General features: G+C 48.8%; 2 protein-coding genes across 2 annotated transcripts in view; both read right to left on the minus strand.

Annotated features, from left to right (window-relative positions):
* Positions 1-8: 8 nt before the first annotated feature.
* Positions 9-5,997, minus strand: LOC136663042 (adrenodoxin-like). The gene is made up of 4 exons (XM_066639941.1): positions 5,523-5,997; positions 4,712-4,836; positions 3,286-3,415; positions 9-1,649 (listed from the first exon to the last, which is right to left on the minus strand). Exons 1-4 carry the CDS (start codon positions 5,687-5,689, stop codon positions 1,529-1,531), a joined length of 543 nt encoding a protein of 180 aa, XP_066496038.1. The 5' UTR covers positions 5,690-5,997; the 3' UTR covers positions 9-1,528.
* An 8,254-nt stretch (positions 5,998-14,251) lies between these two features.
* Positions 14,252-18,279, minus strand: part of MSN (moesin) — a 59,270-nt gene continuing 55,242 nt past the window's right edge. The window contains exon 13 of the mRNA XM_066639887.1: positions 14,252-17,306. Coding sequence (XP_066495984.1) covers positions 17,142-17,306 — 165 coding nt within the window. The 3' untranslated portion in view covers positions 14,252-17,141. The remainder of the gene's footprint in view (positions 17,307-18,279) is intronic.

Genomic DNA, 18,279 nt, shown 5'->3' on the forward strand with positions numbered 1-18,279 from the left:
GTGTCTATTTTTGTGCCTTTATTATGCCTCTTTATTTTTTGGCCAGTGCTCATGAAAAAATGCTACTTTCAAAGTCCTTATGTTGACATCCTCACAAAAGATCAGGACTGTTGTTGGGCTAGACAGAATATCACCCATGCTGCATTTCTATATCGGGAAGTAGGGGGCTTGAGTGAGGGGTTGTAGAAGTACAGTGGCCCTTGGTATCCACGTGGGATCAATTCCAGGACCCCCTGTGGATACCGAATTCCACAGATGATTAAATCCACAGGGGCCCTCTCGAACATGACTGGCACTTTCAGTCACTTCTGGGAGCTCCTATGAGGCCCTCTAGCTGTGAGCTGAGCACCTGCAGATACCGAAATCCTCGGATAAGGATAAGGATAACTTGCCGAGAGACTATGAAAAGGAAATGGAGCAGGGTTTGAGCTCAAGAGCTCAAGTTTGGAGAGGAACCTGGAGGGCTTAAAAAGCCTTTCTTTCATTGAAGCTCTTTTCCAAGCCTGATCTCAGAGCTGTTGGCCAGTATTTCTCCGATGCTGACTTTGTGTAGGAAATAAGACCTCTACAGAGATGGTGGTATCATGTGACAATTGTATTGGTGTAGTCTGGTTGCACATTCCCAAGATGTGTGCACTGGATGTATGCACTGCTTAACCCTTTTCTGCCTGGCCCACAAGTGCACACATTTTGTCCCTGTTGTGTATATGCAACAAGGGGCAGAAATAGCTTAAGTACGTGAGAGTAGAGTTATTAATGTCTGATGATCTACAAATGATTTCATGCAGAACAGTTTTGTGTGTAGGAAATGCATAGCAGGTGAAGAACCCACTGATTGGTCCAAGAGAGGCAATTGGTCCTAGTCAGGCCAATGTCATGCGTTTACATGCCAAAGGAGTCACTTTCATGCCAAAAAAATCCACATTTTATACTTTGCTTGACTTGAGGCTCCCATGAGCTCTCATCCAGGCACTGATCAGATCCTCACCTGTTTAGCTTCAACATCAGATGGTCCCAGAAAGTCATTCTGTATCCAAACACAGCGGTACAAACTGTATCTCTTCCCAGCACAAGGATCAACTTCAAAAGTCCATTTTGCTTACCACTCTGGGCAACTGGAGATCGGTTTGACGTTTTGATTTTGCAAAACAAGAAGAGTCGTGGTAGATGGAGCAGAGGTCCGTTCTTCCAGGCCCAGCACGGGTAAGTTCGATGCCCCTTGCAGGCTCACAGGCAGGGCTTGAAGTCAACAGCTGCCCAATATCTTCTGATAGCAGAATTGAGACTGGCCAGAAGAAAACAGCTTAATATGAAAAACAGCTGAGTAGGGGTGGGATGGGGGCATTAATTCCATTTCTTTGTATGCTTCTTTTGGTATAAGCTGGCGAGCCCTCACATCCCTTATAGGCAAACAGGGCAGGTGTGTGCATATAGTCTAGTTTGGTCCAGTGATAACCATTTTCTCAAAACACAGGAACACAACAGTGATTACACTGCAGGAAGACCATTCCTCAGAAGCCCATTCGAGTTATTGTTTGCCCTGCTTCTCCACTCCCAGCTCTTTCCTGATGTCAGAGGCCTCCAAGGGCACCTGGACTGTTAAGCCATCCATCCACTTCTTCACCTGCACCTGGCATCCAAGGCGAGACCTGAAAAAACAGAAAAACTCCAATGGCTGCAGTTTGTGGGGTCTGTTTTCTGGGCAATTCTGAAGTGAGTTTAGCAGGACGACGAGAGAGACGCCGTCTCAATCTGAGCCCCTGATAGGTATCCTGAATCCAGGTATACTAAAAATTGCCCCTTGTGAGCCTCCTGGAGTCGGGCGGGTCAGCCACGCGATACAAGGGATATACTGAGCTCTGTATCTCATGGAACGCAGGGCAGGATGGACAGGACAATTGTATTGCATCAGGTTTTTACATTTCCCCCAAAAAATTATTAAAAGGTTTTCAATTCTGTTTTAAGGTGACTCAGTCGGACCCTGAGCAGAGAAAGTCCCATTTCCTCCTGTGCAAGTTAGTGTGAGGATGGGAGCTCAGGGACCATTCAAGAGGAGGATGGATAGATGGGTGACCGAGTCATATGAGTGGCTGAGCCGAATCCCGAGAAGCCCCGCCACCTGGGTCGCCCTGTGTGCCTGGAGCTCAGCCCAGGGGCCTTCGTTCTGGGGACTGGAAAGGACCCAGAGAGCATGGAAGCCGCATGCCCTGCTGGACTCCCGCAGGCAGGGGTGCCTGGCTCACTGCTGGCGCCGGTCAGGGAGGCTGCAGGGTTCCCAGCGGGCTCCTGGACAAGGGCCGCCAAGCTCTGGGATCCCAAAGCACCTGCGCTGCCCCTTTTGCAAACCTCAGGGGGGCTCCCTGTCCCGGGAGGAGAGGAGGAGTGGCCATCACCAGGTGGACCCTGCAGGCCCTCCAGCAGCAGCATGCCCAGGCAGGGACAGGACCTCAATCCCCCAGAGCTCCCCCACCCCCCTTGTGTCCCCCAGTCTCCAGGGCTCCATGAGGGGAGGGAGATGGGCAGGCAAGGAGGCCAGCACCAGGCAGGCCCTGAGCAGCGTCACAGAGCATCTACAGCAGGTGGCCATTGAGCCTCTGCTTAAAGATCTTCAGTGAGGGAGATCTGTTTGCGTCTTCCCCTTTGTAACTAACAGTTGCTTCTAGGACATCCACTAAAATGGAGTGTTGGGAGAGTTAGAACAGACAAAAGAAAATATTTCTTTACTCAGCGTGTGGTTGGTCTGTGGAACTCCTTGCCACAGGATGTGGTGACGGCATCTGACTTAGATGCCTTTAAAAGGGGATTGGACAAGTTTCTGGAGGAAAAATCCATTATGGGTTACAAGCCATGATGTGTATGTGCAACCCCCTGATTTTAGAAATGGGCTATGTCAGAATGCCAGATGCAGGGGAGGGCACCAGGATGAGGTCTCTTGTTATCTGGTGTGCTCCCTGGGGCATTTGGTGGGCCACTGTGAGATATAGGAAACTGGACTAGATGGGCCTGTGGCCTGATCCAGTGGGGCCGTTCTTATGTTTTTATGATGGAAGTAGGGAAGGCGTGAGGGAGCAAAGGCTTAGCCCCCCCCCCCACAAGCATGGTCCTGAGCCAGTCTCCCTGTAGTTGGGCCTGGGCTTGTGCTTGGCTATGGAAGACATTGCAGTAGACAGCTCAAAGGGTACAGGGGGTTGTTTATCCAACAACAAGGGTGCTCAGTTTTGTCCCCATCACCCATTCCTATCCAGGTGTGACAGAGGAGCTCCAGGACTGGGCCACTATGCTTACGTGTCAGTCAGTCCATAGGCCAGGTCAAGCATGTCCAGCTCCTCCTCGGTGATGGGGTCCAGCTTTTGGAAAGCCTCCTCCTCGAAGATGAGGTGACACGTGGAGCAAGCCAGCGTCCCTTCACACGCACCTTCACCAGAAACACGGAGTTATTGCTTGTGCAAGGCAGCCAACGATCCGCCAGAAGAGGATCCCGCCTGGGGGCTCTGGCTCTACCAGTCTGACTACTTGTGGAACCAGCTGGAGTGCAGTGGCGCTTGAACTGGAGAGGACTGGGGCTTGGTTGGTTCAAAATACCTATTCCTGCCTTTCCCTTCCAACAAGAGACAGTCAAGGCAGCTTGGAACAAACTTTGAAAGTGTCAGAACTGGGTGCCAATTCAGTCACAGACATGACACTTACTGAGAGGTCTTGGACAGGTCCGTGACTGTCTTGCAGCCTGCAGGGCTTGTTGGGAGTCAGTGTCATTGCTGGTGCATTTTACACCTGGGATGGATGTCACCCTCTCTGCTACAGGACACTCCCCACTCATCATCATCATCATCATCATCATCATCATCATCATCATCATAAACAACTTTATTTATATCCCTCCCTTCTCCCCGAAAGGGACCCAGGGCGGCTTATAACATATTAAAAACAGATTAAAAACATAATTTAACTGCAAATAAAAACATATTAAAACACATTAACAGATACCCATAAAAACAGTAGTCAGATAAAAAGAGCAAAACGCAGCAAATCATAGAGGAATCAGGCCTGTAAAAATACTAAAAAGATATAGAAAATATGTTTTAAAAGGCCATGAACTCAGAAGGGCTGTTTAAACAAAAAGGTCTTGAGGCCTCGCCGAAAAGTCTCAAGATCAGCGCCTGATGCAGCTGGCAGCTGTGGGCCTGCAGTTGGTGGTGTCTAGTGCATCATTGCATCACCACCGATCGATTCCAGAGTGCCACAATTTGCAGCCAAACAGAGGCAAGGTTGAGTGGAAGGGTCATTCTGTTGTCAAACACAGCACTGAGCTCCACTCGCTGGCACCATGGTGAGGACAGGGGATTCAAGTGGTGCCCTTGTCACTCCCACCCACCTACCGTGGCCCATCCCAGTTGCCACTGCTCCTGTGCATGCTGCCATGAGCTTATGGGGGAAAGGGTGGGATCTCAAGGGGATAAAGCGGTCAATCACAAGCACAGCATGTTAGGAAATGAGGCGTCCCATCCTTCTGAGGTTGCTGCAGCAGAGATGCAAACAGCTCAGCCACTTCCATCAGGAGTGGAACTAGAAAGTCCATGTTCCTTCCAGGCATCTTTGAGGAGAGCTCAGGAACATCCCCAAAGAAAGTGGGCAGAGCCTAGCACTGAACAGGCTTTTTTAACCTGAAGTTGATCAGTAGCTGCAAGAGGACGGAAGGGGCTGCTTCACTTACCAAATCCATCAATGTTGAGATTCTGTTTGACCACCACATCCAGCAAGCTCTCCCCTTCTTTAGCTGTGACGGACAACTTATCTCCATCTCGGTTAATAAAATGCACCGTCACTCCAGCCGTGGAACTGTGGGCAGAACAGTACAAGCTGTCAGAACAAGTCAGGCAACTTTGGCATGCCCCATAACCAAAAGCTCAATTTGACAGTCTATTACTTGGTGTTTGCAGAATTAAATCCTCATTGCAGATTGGCCAAGACTGTACCATGTGCTTGCTGCCAGATTGGGAAAGGGGCCAGTGGCTCCTGAGGCCTGAATCATTAAGGAGGTCAAAAACTCAGTGCTGGTATTTTGGTTCTCACTTGGCATGAGCCAGCTGAGCCAGAGGGGGTCGAGCATGATCTCCAGTTGCACTGAGCCCTGAACAAGCACATACCTTATGAGGCCTGGAAGCAGGTTATTGAAAGGAGCACCTTCTGCCATGTGAAGTGCTCTGGTTGGCTGCTCTTTGCTCCAGGTGCTCCAACCTGCAAGCAGGTCCTAACAGAGCCAGAAACTTCTCTGTGGTTTGCCCCATTTGCAAACCTACACCCCAGGCCTGTGTTTTCTCTTTGAAGCACTGGGTAAGGCTAGATTTCCCTTTTCAGTTGTTGAAAGCAATGCAGAGTGAGGAAGCCCCGCTGGCAACAAAGGAGGTCCCGCCTCACCCATTTCTTGCTTCCTCTTCGAAGACACACAGGTGTCCCTCCTGAAGAAATCACAAACCGTGTCTTGGCTGCAGGGGGGAAAAAAACGAGTTTGGTAAGATGCTTACCCTGTGTTGCCAAGATCATCCTGAAGCTGGTGGGTATAACTGAAGCATCTCCCCGGGTGCCTGCTGTCAAGTGCCTGGCTGGGCTTAAGCAGCCTGAAGGATGGGGTAACCCAAGCTCTGCGTGCGCACGGTCTGAGGCGGGCGAGGCTGGAGACGCACTGAGCCATTGTGCTGGCGAAGCCTTCGGTCTCCTGGTTCTTCAGCAGTTGCAGAGCTGGCCAGCTTGGGAGATATAAGTACTGCACAGCCAAGAGAAGGAATGAGCTGGGCCAGCCTTCTTGGGGCGAGAGTGGGAGGGGAGGGGTGTGCCCTGAGCATCAGTCCAGCCCATTCCACCAGTGCAAGTCTGGCCTGCTGCTGGAGTTGCACAAGGTGTGGGAGGCAAATGCTGCAGCAGAGTTTGTTCTTGTCGACTCATAAGAACATAAGAAGAGCCCCACTGGATCAGGCCATAGGCCCATCTAGTCCAGCTTCCTGTATCTCACAGCGGCCCACCAAATGCCCCAGGGAGCACACCAGATAACAAGAGACCTGCAAGGCTTCCTGGGAATTGTAGTTAAGAACATAAGAACAGCCCCACTGGATCAGGCCATAGGCCCATCTAGTCCAGCTTCCTGTATCTCACAGCGGCCCACCAAATGCCCCAGGAAGCACACCAGACAACAAGAGACCTCATCCTCGTGCCTCCCTTGCATCTGGCATTCTGACATAGCCCATTTCTAAAATCAGGAGGTTGCGCATACACATCATGGCTTGTACCCCATAATGGATTTTTCCTCCAGAAACTTGTCCAATCGCCTTTTAAAGGCATCCAGGCTAGACGCCATCACCACATCCTGTGGCAAGGAGTTCCACAGACCAACCACACGCTGAGTAAAGAAATATTTTCTCTTGTCTGTTCTAACTCTCCCAACACTCAGTTTTAGTGGATGTCCCCTGGTTCTGGTGTTATGTGAGAGTGTAAAGAGCATCTCCCTATCCACTCTGTCCATCCCCTGCATAATTTTGTGTCTTAATCATGTCCCCCCTCAGGCGTCTCTTTTCTAGGCTGAAGAGGCCCAAACGCCGTAGACTCGAAAATGACACCTGGATTAATGATTGCCACAGCGCACATGCGCTGAAAGCACATGAGTGGGGGGGTCCCATCCTGCTTAACTGAAAATGAGGTTTCCGCAGTCAGAACCTCTTTTACACATGAAGGCCACTCGCACGTCCCGTAATAGCCACATGTTGCATATAGCTGCTTGCTGGCTGGAGAGCTCCTCTGAACATTGGCAGAGTGCATTTCCTTCATCACAGTCTGCACCATCACATCTAAGTTGAGGAAGACGGTACAATGTATTTATTTTTGCATCATTGTGGGTGTGAGAAGGGGAGAGAGAGAGAAATGGCTTTCCTTGGGAGGCGGGCAGGTTCAGCCAAGAAAGGTAGCAGCAGTTTCCAGGCCTGCCATGTCTCTGCCATGGCTGAGCAGAGACAGTGACCCAGGTGCCCGTCTGACCTTTCACTCCTCAACTCTCAGTGGGAGCCTGGCGCCATTAGCACTGTCCAGTTGTGAAACCAGGTCTGCCCCCTTAACTGTAAAATGGACATGTTCCTCGAGAAGGGAGGGGAAGGGCATAGCCTTGACTCCACTCACTTGTGGCTGGTTTTGTGATGAAGCAGGGCTCTCTCTGGTCTGCTATTGCCAAAATTTAGGGACAGCCTTGTGGCCTGCATGACACAGCCAGAGAGGTTCAAATTCCTCATGACAGAGACGTGCTGCGTCCTTGGCCGCTGGAGTTCCCAGGAGAAATTTATGGCTCAGAGAGGTCCATGAAGGATTCTTCTCCACCAGACTTTCCCCTGTCCTTGTCATTTGTGCAGAAACCAGCAGGCAACACAAGTCTCCCACAACAGGTGTTGCAACAAGAGCTTTCTAGTTTGCCAGCGCACTGCAAAAGGCGGTTTCCAGACTCACACATCAAGCAAAATGCAAACGGAAATCATTATAAAAGGCCAATTAGAAGGATTAGGAAACATTGATGCATTTCATTTTCTGTTTGCATTTGCAGTCCAGCTGACTGTAACAGCCTCAAGGCAGTTTACAAGAACAATTAAAAAAAAAACATTTAATCAATTTTTGAACAACCCAAAAGCAGCAGATCAAAGCAGAAAAAAACAACAAAACCAAGAGGATTTTAAAAATGTTAAAAACTAATGAGAAAAAATGAAGCCGATGTCTTAGCAAAAGTCACAACTCATTTGAAGTTCCCAGTGGCGTAGCTCGAGGGTGTGCAAAGCACTAAGTTTTGCAGGGAGCCTTACCACGGCATGCAAGCTGCCCCTCCCCTTCAGAGCCATTTAGGGTTTTTAAATTTGTGTAGAGTAGGCCAGAGCTTGTTTAATTCAGGGGTCCACAATGCCAGGGCCAAATCCCTAACGTGATCCCCAAATCTCCAATGTGATCCCCAATGTGATTCAAATGCCAGGGCCGCATCACACACAGTGCAAGCCTAGGCACATCTACCCAGAAGTACACCCCATGGAGCTCTATAGGACTTGCTCCCATGTAAGTGTGAACTTACTGTGGCCCATGTACTGCCCGGACAATGGCTGTCGCAAACATACGGCAAGGCACATTGTGGCAGCTCAGAGGGGAAAGGTGCTGGCAGGGAGGCTCTCGTCACCTGAAACGGCTCTGACAACAAGGGGGAGAGAGAGCTTACAAAGCGTGTTGCAGCACCCTGTTAAACTTAACTCTGCGCCCCCCCCCCCCGGGAACACCACTGTCTCATGGCCCCCTTGCAATGCAAGACTGTGCCTGTCTTTCATTAAGCTGGGTCTGCACATACTGATCCAGCTGGGGTTATTTGTCAACTCCCCAGCTCCTTGGAAAATATCCCTACTTGCCACTTCATGCGCAAGGACAAAAAGCATCAGCCCCAAGAACGTATCCAAATCGCTTATCTCACTAGCAGGCCTTGAATGGAAAGATATGGGAGATGAATGCGCAGCAGCTCACAAGTCAAGGACTCCAGCGGGGTACTCAGTCCCTGGAACATGCAGAACGCTGTCAGCTGATAGCCTGTCTGTGGTGACTGCAAGGGGAAGGGCTGTGAAAAGATGACGAGAAAGAATTTTGCAAGCACCAGCCCATTAAAATGGAAGATGATGGACTGTGAACACTCCCAGATCCTGAATATTTCTGAGCCTTGACCCAGAGTTTTACTCAGCAGCTCCAGCTTGAGCAACAAGACTTGGCTTGTTGGATTCTGACTCATTCCAACAGCTTGGAATGAATGAAACCTCTGAGTTATCTCCCTTCTTCCCAGATGCAGCCCATTAACTGTACAGTCTTTTGCCTGCTACCTGCCCTTTTTAGTGTTTCTCTTCTTTTCAGTACATATAGGTGAGAACCTGGGAAATCTGCCCCCAGCCTCTGGAGAACAGGGGCTCCTTTGCTATTCTAGTCAGACCCCCCCCCCAGCATAAAAAGAGTGGCTTTACTGAGCAAACCATTTACGCCTTCATCTGTTGGGGGGGGAAGTGCGAACTTCATCTCTTGGGACATGTGTGTGAAATTGCTCTTCTCTCAGAGAAGACCCGTAGCCAGGATTCTAGAGGTGGGGGCGCAACTATTTTTTCAAGGGGGCAATGATGTCAGGTCGCTATACTGGTGGGCAAAATGAAAGGATAAGTCTGGAGAAACATCAAATACCCAAAACTTCCCCAAATTTCATGAAGAGAAAATAATGTGGTTTTTTTTTTTTTTTGAAAGATGCATTCATTATCTGTAAAGCCATGTAACAATAAATTGCATAGAATAAATGCATCTCTGCATGCAATGGAAAAGGTATTATCTACATCAGGGGTGCCCAAACCCAGGCCCTGGGGCCACTTGCGGCCCTCGAGAACTCTCAATGCGGCCCTCATGGAGCCCCCAGTCTCCAATGAGCCTCTGGCCCTTTGGAGATTGTTGGAGCCCGCACTGGCCAGACACAACTGCTCTCAGCGTGAGGGCAACTGTATGACCTCTCGCGTGAGCTGTGGGATGAGGGCTTCCTCCACTGCTTGCTGCTTCACATCTGTGATGCAGTAGTGGCAGCAAAGGAAAGGCCAGCTTTGCTTTGTGCAAGGGCTTTTATAGGTCTTGAGCTATTGCAAGACCTTCATTCATTCATATAAGTTCATCTTTAATATATCCATTTATGTAAACTTATGTAAATTTACTCAAATTTTAAATGTAAATTAATTCTTTTTGTCCCCGGCCCCTGACACAGTGTCAGAGAGATGATGTGGCCCTCCTGCCAAAAACTTTGGACTCCCCTGGTCTACATAGAAATAACATACAACATATCCTTTCATTTACACACCAGTGCAATACACAGGCCTGTAACCCTGCAAAAGGAAAACATATCACTGTGATGCAGGTAGTATTTACTTGTATTGAAAGTACCTATTTAACACCTATCTAGCACCTATCTAGCACCTATATAATGCCTATCTAGTGCCTATGCAACAGCTATCTAGCACCTATATAGCGCCTATCTAACACCTATATAATGCCTATCTAGCACCTATATAGCGCCTAACACCTATATAACCCTATCTAGCACCTATCTAGCACCTATATACACCTGACTAGTGCCTATTTAGCACCTATATAGCACCTATCTAACACCTACATGATGCCTAGATGCCTAGCACCTATTTAACACCCACATGATGCCTATCTAGCACCTATCTAACACCTATTTAATACCTATCTAGCACCTATCTAGCGCCTATGTACACCTATTTAACACCTATATAGCACCTAACACCTATATGATGCCTATCTAGCACTTATATAGTGCCTATTTAACACCTATTTAGCGCCTATCTAGCACCTATCTGACACCTATACAGCGCCTATCTAACACCTATCTAGTGCCTATCTAGCACCGAACACCTACATAACAGCTATTTAATGCCTATATAATGCCTATCTAACACCTATATAGCAACTATTTAACACCTATCTAGTGCCTATCTAACACCTACATGATGCCTATCTAGCACCTATATAGCGCCTATTTATCACCTATTTAGCGCCTATCTAGCACCTATCTGACACTTATACAGCATCTAACACCTATATAGCACCTATTTAACATCTATCTAGTGCCTATCTAGCACCTATTTAATGTCTATATAGCGCCTATATAATGCCTATCTAACACCTATATAGCATCTATTTAACACCCATCTAGCGCCTATCTAACACCTATATAGTGCCAGATTAGATAAAGTGGACAGCTTTGGAAAAAATGCTAGGGGGGGAACTGCTGCCCCCCCAGCTACAACCCTTTCTCAGAGTCATTGTGGCATCTATTAAAAGCCTTTGCAGGGGAAAGAGTGAGGCCATTGGAAAACTCATGCAGCAATCCTGTCCTCACTTACCTGGAAGTAAGCCCTATTGACTCTAATGGGACTTATGCCTGAATAGACAGCCATAGGATGGGGTTCTCAGCCTCCATTCTGTTCATTGCCACATTATCTTCTTCCTGCATGCACAGAACCACTGACGGGCCCTTGAGCCTGGGCTAGGCTTAAAGTTCCTCCCTGCCTCACGCCCACCTTTTGCTCTCTCTCTTTCAGTCACTCTGCAGCCTGCTCTTCCTGCGAAACCGCTTGCCCTGCCAGGTGAGCCACCTGAGAACCACAGCATGGCAGCGCCTCTCCACTCAATCTGATCGCTGACCTCCCTGCACTTTCTCCCTTCTTCCTCAGCAGAAACCAAGCACACGCCTCTGCTCCTCCTCTGCAAGTATCAAGGCTCCTTTAGATAATTCTTTCAATTAAAGCATGCACACAGTGTACTCACACGTGCATAGCTAGTTCCGGATGGGATCCTTTGCTCATTTATTTGCCTCTTGTTTGTGTTTTGCCACTTGTATTTGCTTCTTGCCAGTGGCGTAGCTAGAGGGGGCGCAAAGCACTAAGCTCTCATCACTTTCAAGCTACAGTTCTACTAAAGCAGGGGTGTCCAAACATTTTGGCAGGAGGGCCACATCATCTCTCTGACACTGTGTCAGGGGCCAGGAAAGAGAGAATTAATTTACACTTCCAATTTGAATGAATTTACATAAATGAATATATTAGAGATGGAGCTTATATGGATGAATGAAGGTCTTGCAATAGCTCAAGGTCTATAAAAGGCCTTGCACAAAGCAAGGTCAGCCTTTCCTTCACTACCACTGCTGCATCACAGACATGAAACAGCAAGTAGTGGAGCGAGCCCTCATCCCACAGCTCAGATGAGAGGTCGAACAGTTGTCCTCATGCTGAGATCAGCTGCATTGGGCCAGCGCAGGCTCCAGCAAGTCTCTGGAGGGCCAGAGACTCATTGGAGACTGGGGGCTCCCCAAGGGCCTGATTGGGAGCCTCCGAGGGCCACAAGTGGCCCCCGGGCCAGGGTTTGGGCACCCCTGTACTAAAGTAAGCTAAAATCATGTTAGCCTCCTTTGCAGCTGCATCGCACTGTTGACTCATGTCAGCAGTGATACTACGAGTGAAAACAAAAGATTTGCCTCGGCTGCTTGATCAGCAGTGACTTTTATGTGGATGTCAGGCCACCTTCTGAACATGAGTTCACCAGCCTCACTGTTGTCTTCTGCTGCATACCCCTGGCAAACCCTGTGAAAGTATTATGCATTAGTGCCGCACTTTGCCTCACCTTCTCCCTTGATGGGAGACATTTTGCTAATGGCTTTTATCTCCAAGCGAGAGGAGTGTGGCCACCAAGGCTGTGGGAAGTTAAAACAGAGGATGTTTCTGCAAAGACAGATGACTTGAGAGCGTATGACAGAGAAAGAGGGTCAGAAATTATGGCTCATACCATAGTGTGAGCTGGTATGGAAAACTACAGATCTCTGCCCCACTTCTCTGGTTTCAACTCCACAACCTCTGAGGCTAACAAGACAGGGCTGTGCTGTCAGGAAGATGGAGCACTGCAGTCAGGGAGGGACACTGTAGGCACCGAGTGGAGGCCAAGAGGTGGCGGTGAAGGTTGTTCACTGACCGCATGCAACTGCTGTGCTCATTCCTCACTCCTGTGGAATCCTTGGGCTGCCTGGAAAGTGTTTGTGGCTATGAATCAAAGAGGTTGGCCTGCTGTGCCCCTCGGCAGGACTCTTCGAGGCTTGTGGCCGCTCCATTTGTATGACTGTGCCGAGAGGGAACCTGTCACCCCTTCCCATCTCACAGGAGCGATCAACCATAGGAACCCCCAGATTTTCCACAAGTAGAGAGGGCTCTGCTTTTCACTTCCATGAGAGTTTGAGAACTGATAGCTGTGCTAGTCCAACCTCTAGCCCAGAACTGTCTAAGCAAAACTTCTGAGCAAAACCTCTGCTGAACCTTCAGGTTAAGCTCTTGCATCTCTTGTGCTTCAGAAGGCCAGGGCCAGTGGCGTAGGTATAGGGGGTGCAAAACACTAAGTTTTGCAGGGAGCCCCATTGCAGCTGGGTTCAAATCTCCGCTCAGCCCCACAGCTTTGTGGGTGACATTGGGCCTGTTACTCTCTCTCTCTCTCTCTCTCTCTCAGCCTCACCTATCTTACAGGGTTGTTGTGAGGACACAAGCAGGGGAGGAAACATAGCTACCACCCTGAGCTCCTTGGAGGAAGGGCAGTATAACAATGCGAAATATCAAATAATAAATCTGGAATTCCAGCAGGGGCAATTGATGGTTTCTTAGTGGAGAAGGTGCAGCTGTTGCTGAACTCCAGCTAACCCTCCAGCAAACAAAGCCTAAGGATATGGGAGGGAGGACGGGACAGCGCACACGAGAGCACAACTTCATATGAAGTTAACAGTCATCCCAGGGCTACTCCCTCTGGCCAAGACGCAAACCTCCCTATTTTCTGTTCAGCAGCGTGGCCAGTTTCAGCGCCAAAGAAACTCGCAACTCTGACTCCCTCTAGTGGTTTGACTGAACAGTTGAAAATTGCTGGTGAGAAACTTGGTTTAAAAACAGCCAACCATTTTAAACTTTGTTCCCTGCACCTGGAAGACGTGATGCTGTGCCTGAAGGGTTGTTAAAGGGACTCATGCAAGAAGGGCAGGCAACACCCATCCTATGGGAGCTGTACCTAAAGCCGGTCAGTTTGCAAGCCCAGTTCAGGGTGCTTGCCCTCCAAGACGGAGGCTTACGACTGCAGCAGCATCCTTCTACTTAGGGCTGGTCTTTGGTCGACTTGACTGAATTGGACTGGTGGGGGGGACACGACTGTGCTGGGGAGGTGAGTGGGAGTACCCACCACCATGTTCTATAGCTAATGCTCATCCATGCTGGGGTGTCACAAGGAACATGTGGTGACCGCAGCCTTGTTGTCGTGCAGCCCTCCTGCCTGCCCCTGAGCTGGATTGGTCCAGAATCAGGCACTCAGAAGCAGTTGGTGGTGATATCATCATGTCACTGGCACCTACTTCTGGGGGCTACATTGTGCAGGGCGTGATCGGCTGGGCTTGCTACTGCTCATCCTATGGATATCTGCCCCGCAAAGAACTTTTGCATTGAGCTCTGCACCTGCCAAGGTGAGACCTGCTCCTACCCCCTCCTGCTGCAGGCATCTTCCCTCCCTTTCCTGCACAACCTCTTCCTTTACAAATGAGCCTGTCAGTGTTGTGCTGGGAAAGAGCTTTCTTGGCCCAGATTCCAGACCACAGCAGTAGTAATGTACCAATTCAGAAACGCATCAAGGATTCAGTTGGTCTAAACTTTATTGGCACTATAGGAAGAGAACAGACTGTGAACTTTTTAACAAAATCCTTCTCAGTGGCATGGAGGACTGAACCTGGCCACAGAGACACACAAGTTACCTGGCAGCCCCTCTAAAAGGGCTGGTGTTTTAACATAACATGTAAAAATGCTGGTCAAAAAAGTAGACATAATTTACAGCAAAATTTCAAAACACAAAACGAAGCCGGGCAAAATGTTTTAACAGGGTAACTCCCTCCCCCTGACGTACATATTTAGTCGTAAACACCTGGGGGAGTGGAAAGGGGGGGACAAAACACCCTTCCACGTGTCCTAACAAATAATACAAAAAAATGTGTCTAGAAATCTTATTGTAATACTGAATGCTTCTTACATTAATTCCTTGCAAAATATCTCTTTACAATACAGTATACATTTTCCAGGAAAAAGAGGGACGTTTTCCCACCTTGCCCAACACTTCCAAGATTAATATTTTCTAATCGTGCATAGCTAGAAAAAGAGAATGAAATCAATATCATTAGATACCTCTTGAATACATAATACTGGTAAGATGAGGGAAGAGCTGAAACTACTACACGACGAGCTGGCCTCACTGGCACAAACTGGACTGCCCCATTCTGGGGCCTCTGGAAGATACTGGGCAAAAAAAACCAAAGCTAGGCTGACTGGACAGTCAACAGAGCTCTGCAATGACGTGAGACGGTTCAACTGCCTTATGGGTCGAGGGAGCCTCTTGTAGGCACTCTGCATTCATGTGCAAGTGCTTCAAAGGACGGGCGCAAGTCAGAGCTACTGTCTAAGGAGCAGAACTGCTAAAAATGAACCCAAGCATCAGAAATTTAATAGCAATCGGTTCTCTCGCCAGCCCCAAAGTGGGCAAGCCACACACTTCAGTTTCTAGGTATTGCAAATCGGTTCTGACAAAATGTAAATTTTTTTTTTTTTCCAGAGAAGGCTTTCAAGTGTTCAAAGCAACACGGTTGCATACATTTCAAGAGGGAAGGGGCCGACTGTCACATTCCCACTTCCCAAAGGCACATTATGTCCGGGGGGGGGGGAGGAGTGCAACAGAACACATTTTGACTTTGAGACAGTGGTCTCCGAGGTCTAGAGACAGATTAGGACTGATTCCTATGATGCAATTAGGATTGCTTTGGTGTTAATCTCAAACTGCTCAATCTCAATAAGGTTCTTTGGGGACCATGAGGGAAGCCTTAAACTGGATACTTCTTCAGTTTTGCACTCTATCTTCTCCATACAGCTTTTTTTTCATTATAGCATTTTATTATTCCTATTTACAGTAACAGGAATTGAATTACCAATGAGTGAAAAAAGGGAGAAGTATAGAAAGATTCAGCAGGGCTGGAGCAGTTGTGGATGGCAGGGGTTCAAAGATGGGCACCCAGAGGGTAGCTTCTCTTGAGAGTGAAGTTCATGCCAAGGAAGGCTAGAAAGATGGCCTTCATCTTCCATGGAGGACAGTCCCGTCCATGATCCAGCTCAACTCCTACATCTGGCTCAGGCTTCCATTAAAGGAGTCAAAGCCTTGGTCACAACATAGAGAGGAATGAATGGGGGCAAAAAGGGAATGCAGTTGAGTGATTGGCAGCAAAAACACACCAAGGCTCTACCTGGACTTAGAATCTGACAGCACCTTCTAAAAGCAAAACACATGGATGTTGCACCAAAGCCAGGAGCACAAGGCATTCCATGGCAAGAGATGAGTGGAAGGCAAAGGGCTGCCTTTTTCCAACTGTCAAGGCAGCAGGAACAGAAACCTCTTTTGTTACGTTAGAGACAGACTTAATGGTACAAATGGCTGGTGATGTGGAGAGAGGTGGCAAACCTCTCTGCGTTCAAAGACCTCGGACAGAGTTAGGGGCTGTTTTGGTGTACAAATGCTGGTCGTATAAGTAAACAGAATTCTGTATAAAAAACCTGATCCTGTCCTGGGGGTGGGGGAATGAAAATCATCATAAGGCACCATAAAACGTGACATGTGTGCTCGATTTTTCCCCAATCTAGAGCCCTGTGTGTGTCCAACACAAAGCTCCCATTTCAGCAACTACATTGGCAAGGCGAATGGCAACAGTTGTGTGGCTGAACAGAACTTCCCTCCAGTTGGATATGGCAGCTCTACTCCAGAGCAGGCTGTTCTCCTGGGAATAACCAAAACCTACTCAGAACATTTGCAATTAAGGAACTCGGTCACTGCAAACTTTTAGTGGCATATGCAAGTAAATAAAAAATTAAAACAAAAAAATCAGGGGCATCTGCCGAGTCTGCTGGACCTTCAGGAATCAATGAAGGCTTAGGTCTTGTAGGGGGGCGTTGGGAGGGGGGGAGAGAGAGAGATGGCACAGATTTTGCACTCCACTCTTCTCCTTCACTGCAATTTCTGTTTTGCCACACAGAATACCAGAGGCTGGAACAAGGGACCTGAACAATCCTTCAGCATTGTTGTGCAAGTCTTGTGCAGTGCCGAGTCTCTTCCAATTTTGACTGGCAAAGCTGGGGAAGGGCACTTGGTTCTACTGCTGCCACATGGTCTGCTGCAGCACTTTGGTATTTCACAGAGGAGGAACGAGAACCACCACTCGGTGTGGCTTTAACTCGGGTGAAAGGAAAGGCACCCTGCAAAATTTGCAATAAGGCACAACTGATTTTTGTTTGCTTGGTTTTTTTTGGAGGGGAGTATTTAGTCCTACACTGAACTACACTGGGCAGAGAACTCCCAGACAGACCGTGGACACTCTTCTGTAGTGGTTCCAGCATAAAACGTGGTTATACAGAAAGAGAGAAGGGAGGTGGGAAGAAGAGACATGGGGAAGGGGCGGAGAGAGGGTGTGCAGGGGCAAGCAGGCACAGGACTGATTACATGGACTCAAATTCATCAATTCGCTGCTTGGTGTTGCCTTGCCGGATCTGGCGGAGGGTCTTGTACTTGTCGCGGCCCTGCCTCATGTTCTCGGCGTGGATCATATCGTTGGCCGTCTTCTTCGTTTCATCCCGAGCATTGGCCAGTTCGGATGTGAGAGCCTGAAGGTTGGGCAGGGCAGGGGAGTGGAAAAGGAGGATATATTGGTCAGTCATTACAACAAACGGAAACCAGTTTACAGGAGCTAGGCACATGTGCACGCCATCACTGTCAAGGGTTAAACTGTGTATGGGCCATCTTGTTGGCATCCTTCAGTCTCGGAAGACTATGGTGTCACGCTCTGAATGGTGGTTCTGGAACAGAGTGTCCTCTCCAGTGCACGAAGTCTGGGTAAAGTAGGTATGGAGGATAGGCTGTTACCCATGCAGCAAATCCCCCCTCTCCACGTCGCTGAAATGGTCCAATGGAAAGGCAGAGGCCAATACGGTTGGTTCCAGTGGTGTCGCAGGAGTTGCCAGAACGTGACTGTGTTCAGCCGCGAACTGCCTCAGGGACTCCGGCTCCGGATTGACTCCTGAAGCCTTTTCCGTAACTGGATGTAGCCACAAGGCAGTGGAGGTTTGGGATCAGAGCTTTCCTTGTCTCAGATGAGCTGCCTTCCCAGGCTGACGAGTCCCATCTACCTGGTGGCTGTTTAGTTGCCTCTTACGACAAGTACAGCCAAACTGAGGGCCTATTCTTATCCCCAGCCCCCAGGGGAATCACAGTCCCATGGGCCATCACAGTCATACGTACCAGACAACAAACAAAAATGCAATCATTTTGGGTAGGGGCCTGATCACAGTGTTGCAGCTCATCAAACTACAGAGGAGCACACACAGTGTTGCTGCTACTGCACTGAACTCACCCAGGACTGGTTCAGGAATAGGAGGGGGTGGGGAGAAATCAAGCTCAGGAACTGGCTTCAGGTCCTCTCCCACAGATTAGCATAGGCAAGAATGTTTGCCTTGGGGCAGCCCCGATGATCTACCAGAGGTGGCAAAAAGCAGCAAGTCTTGCTGTTCCTGATAGCATTTCACAGACTTCCAACAGCTGGGACACTCACCAAACTGGGAACATGAGTGGAAGCACATT

Source organism: Tiliqua scincoides, chromosome 12 (genome assembly GCF_035046505.1).
Source record: "Tiliqua scincoides isolate rTilSci1 chromosome 12, rTilSci1.hap2, whole genome shotgun sequence".
NCBI classification, from domain to species: Eukaryota; Metazoa; Chordata; class Lepidosauria; order Squamata; family Scincidae; genus Tiliqua; species Tiliqua scincoides.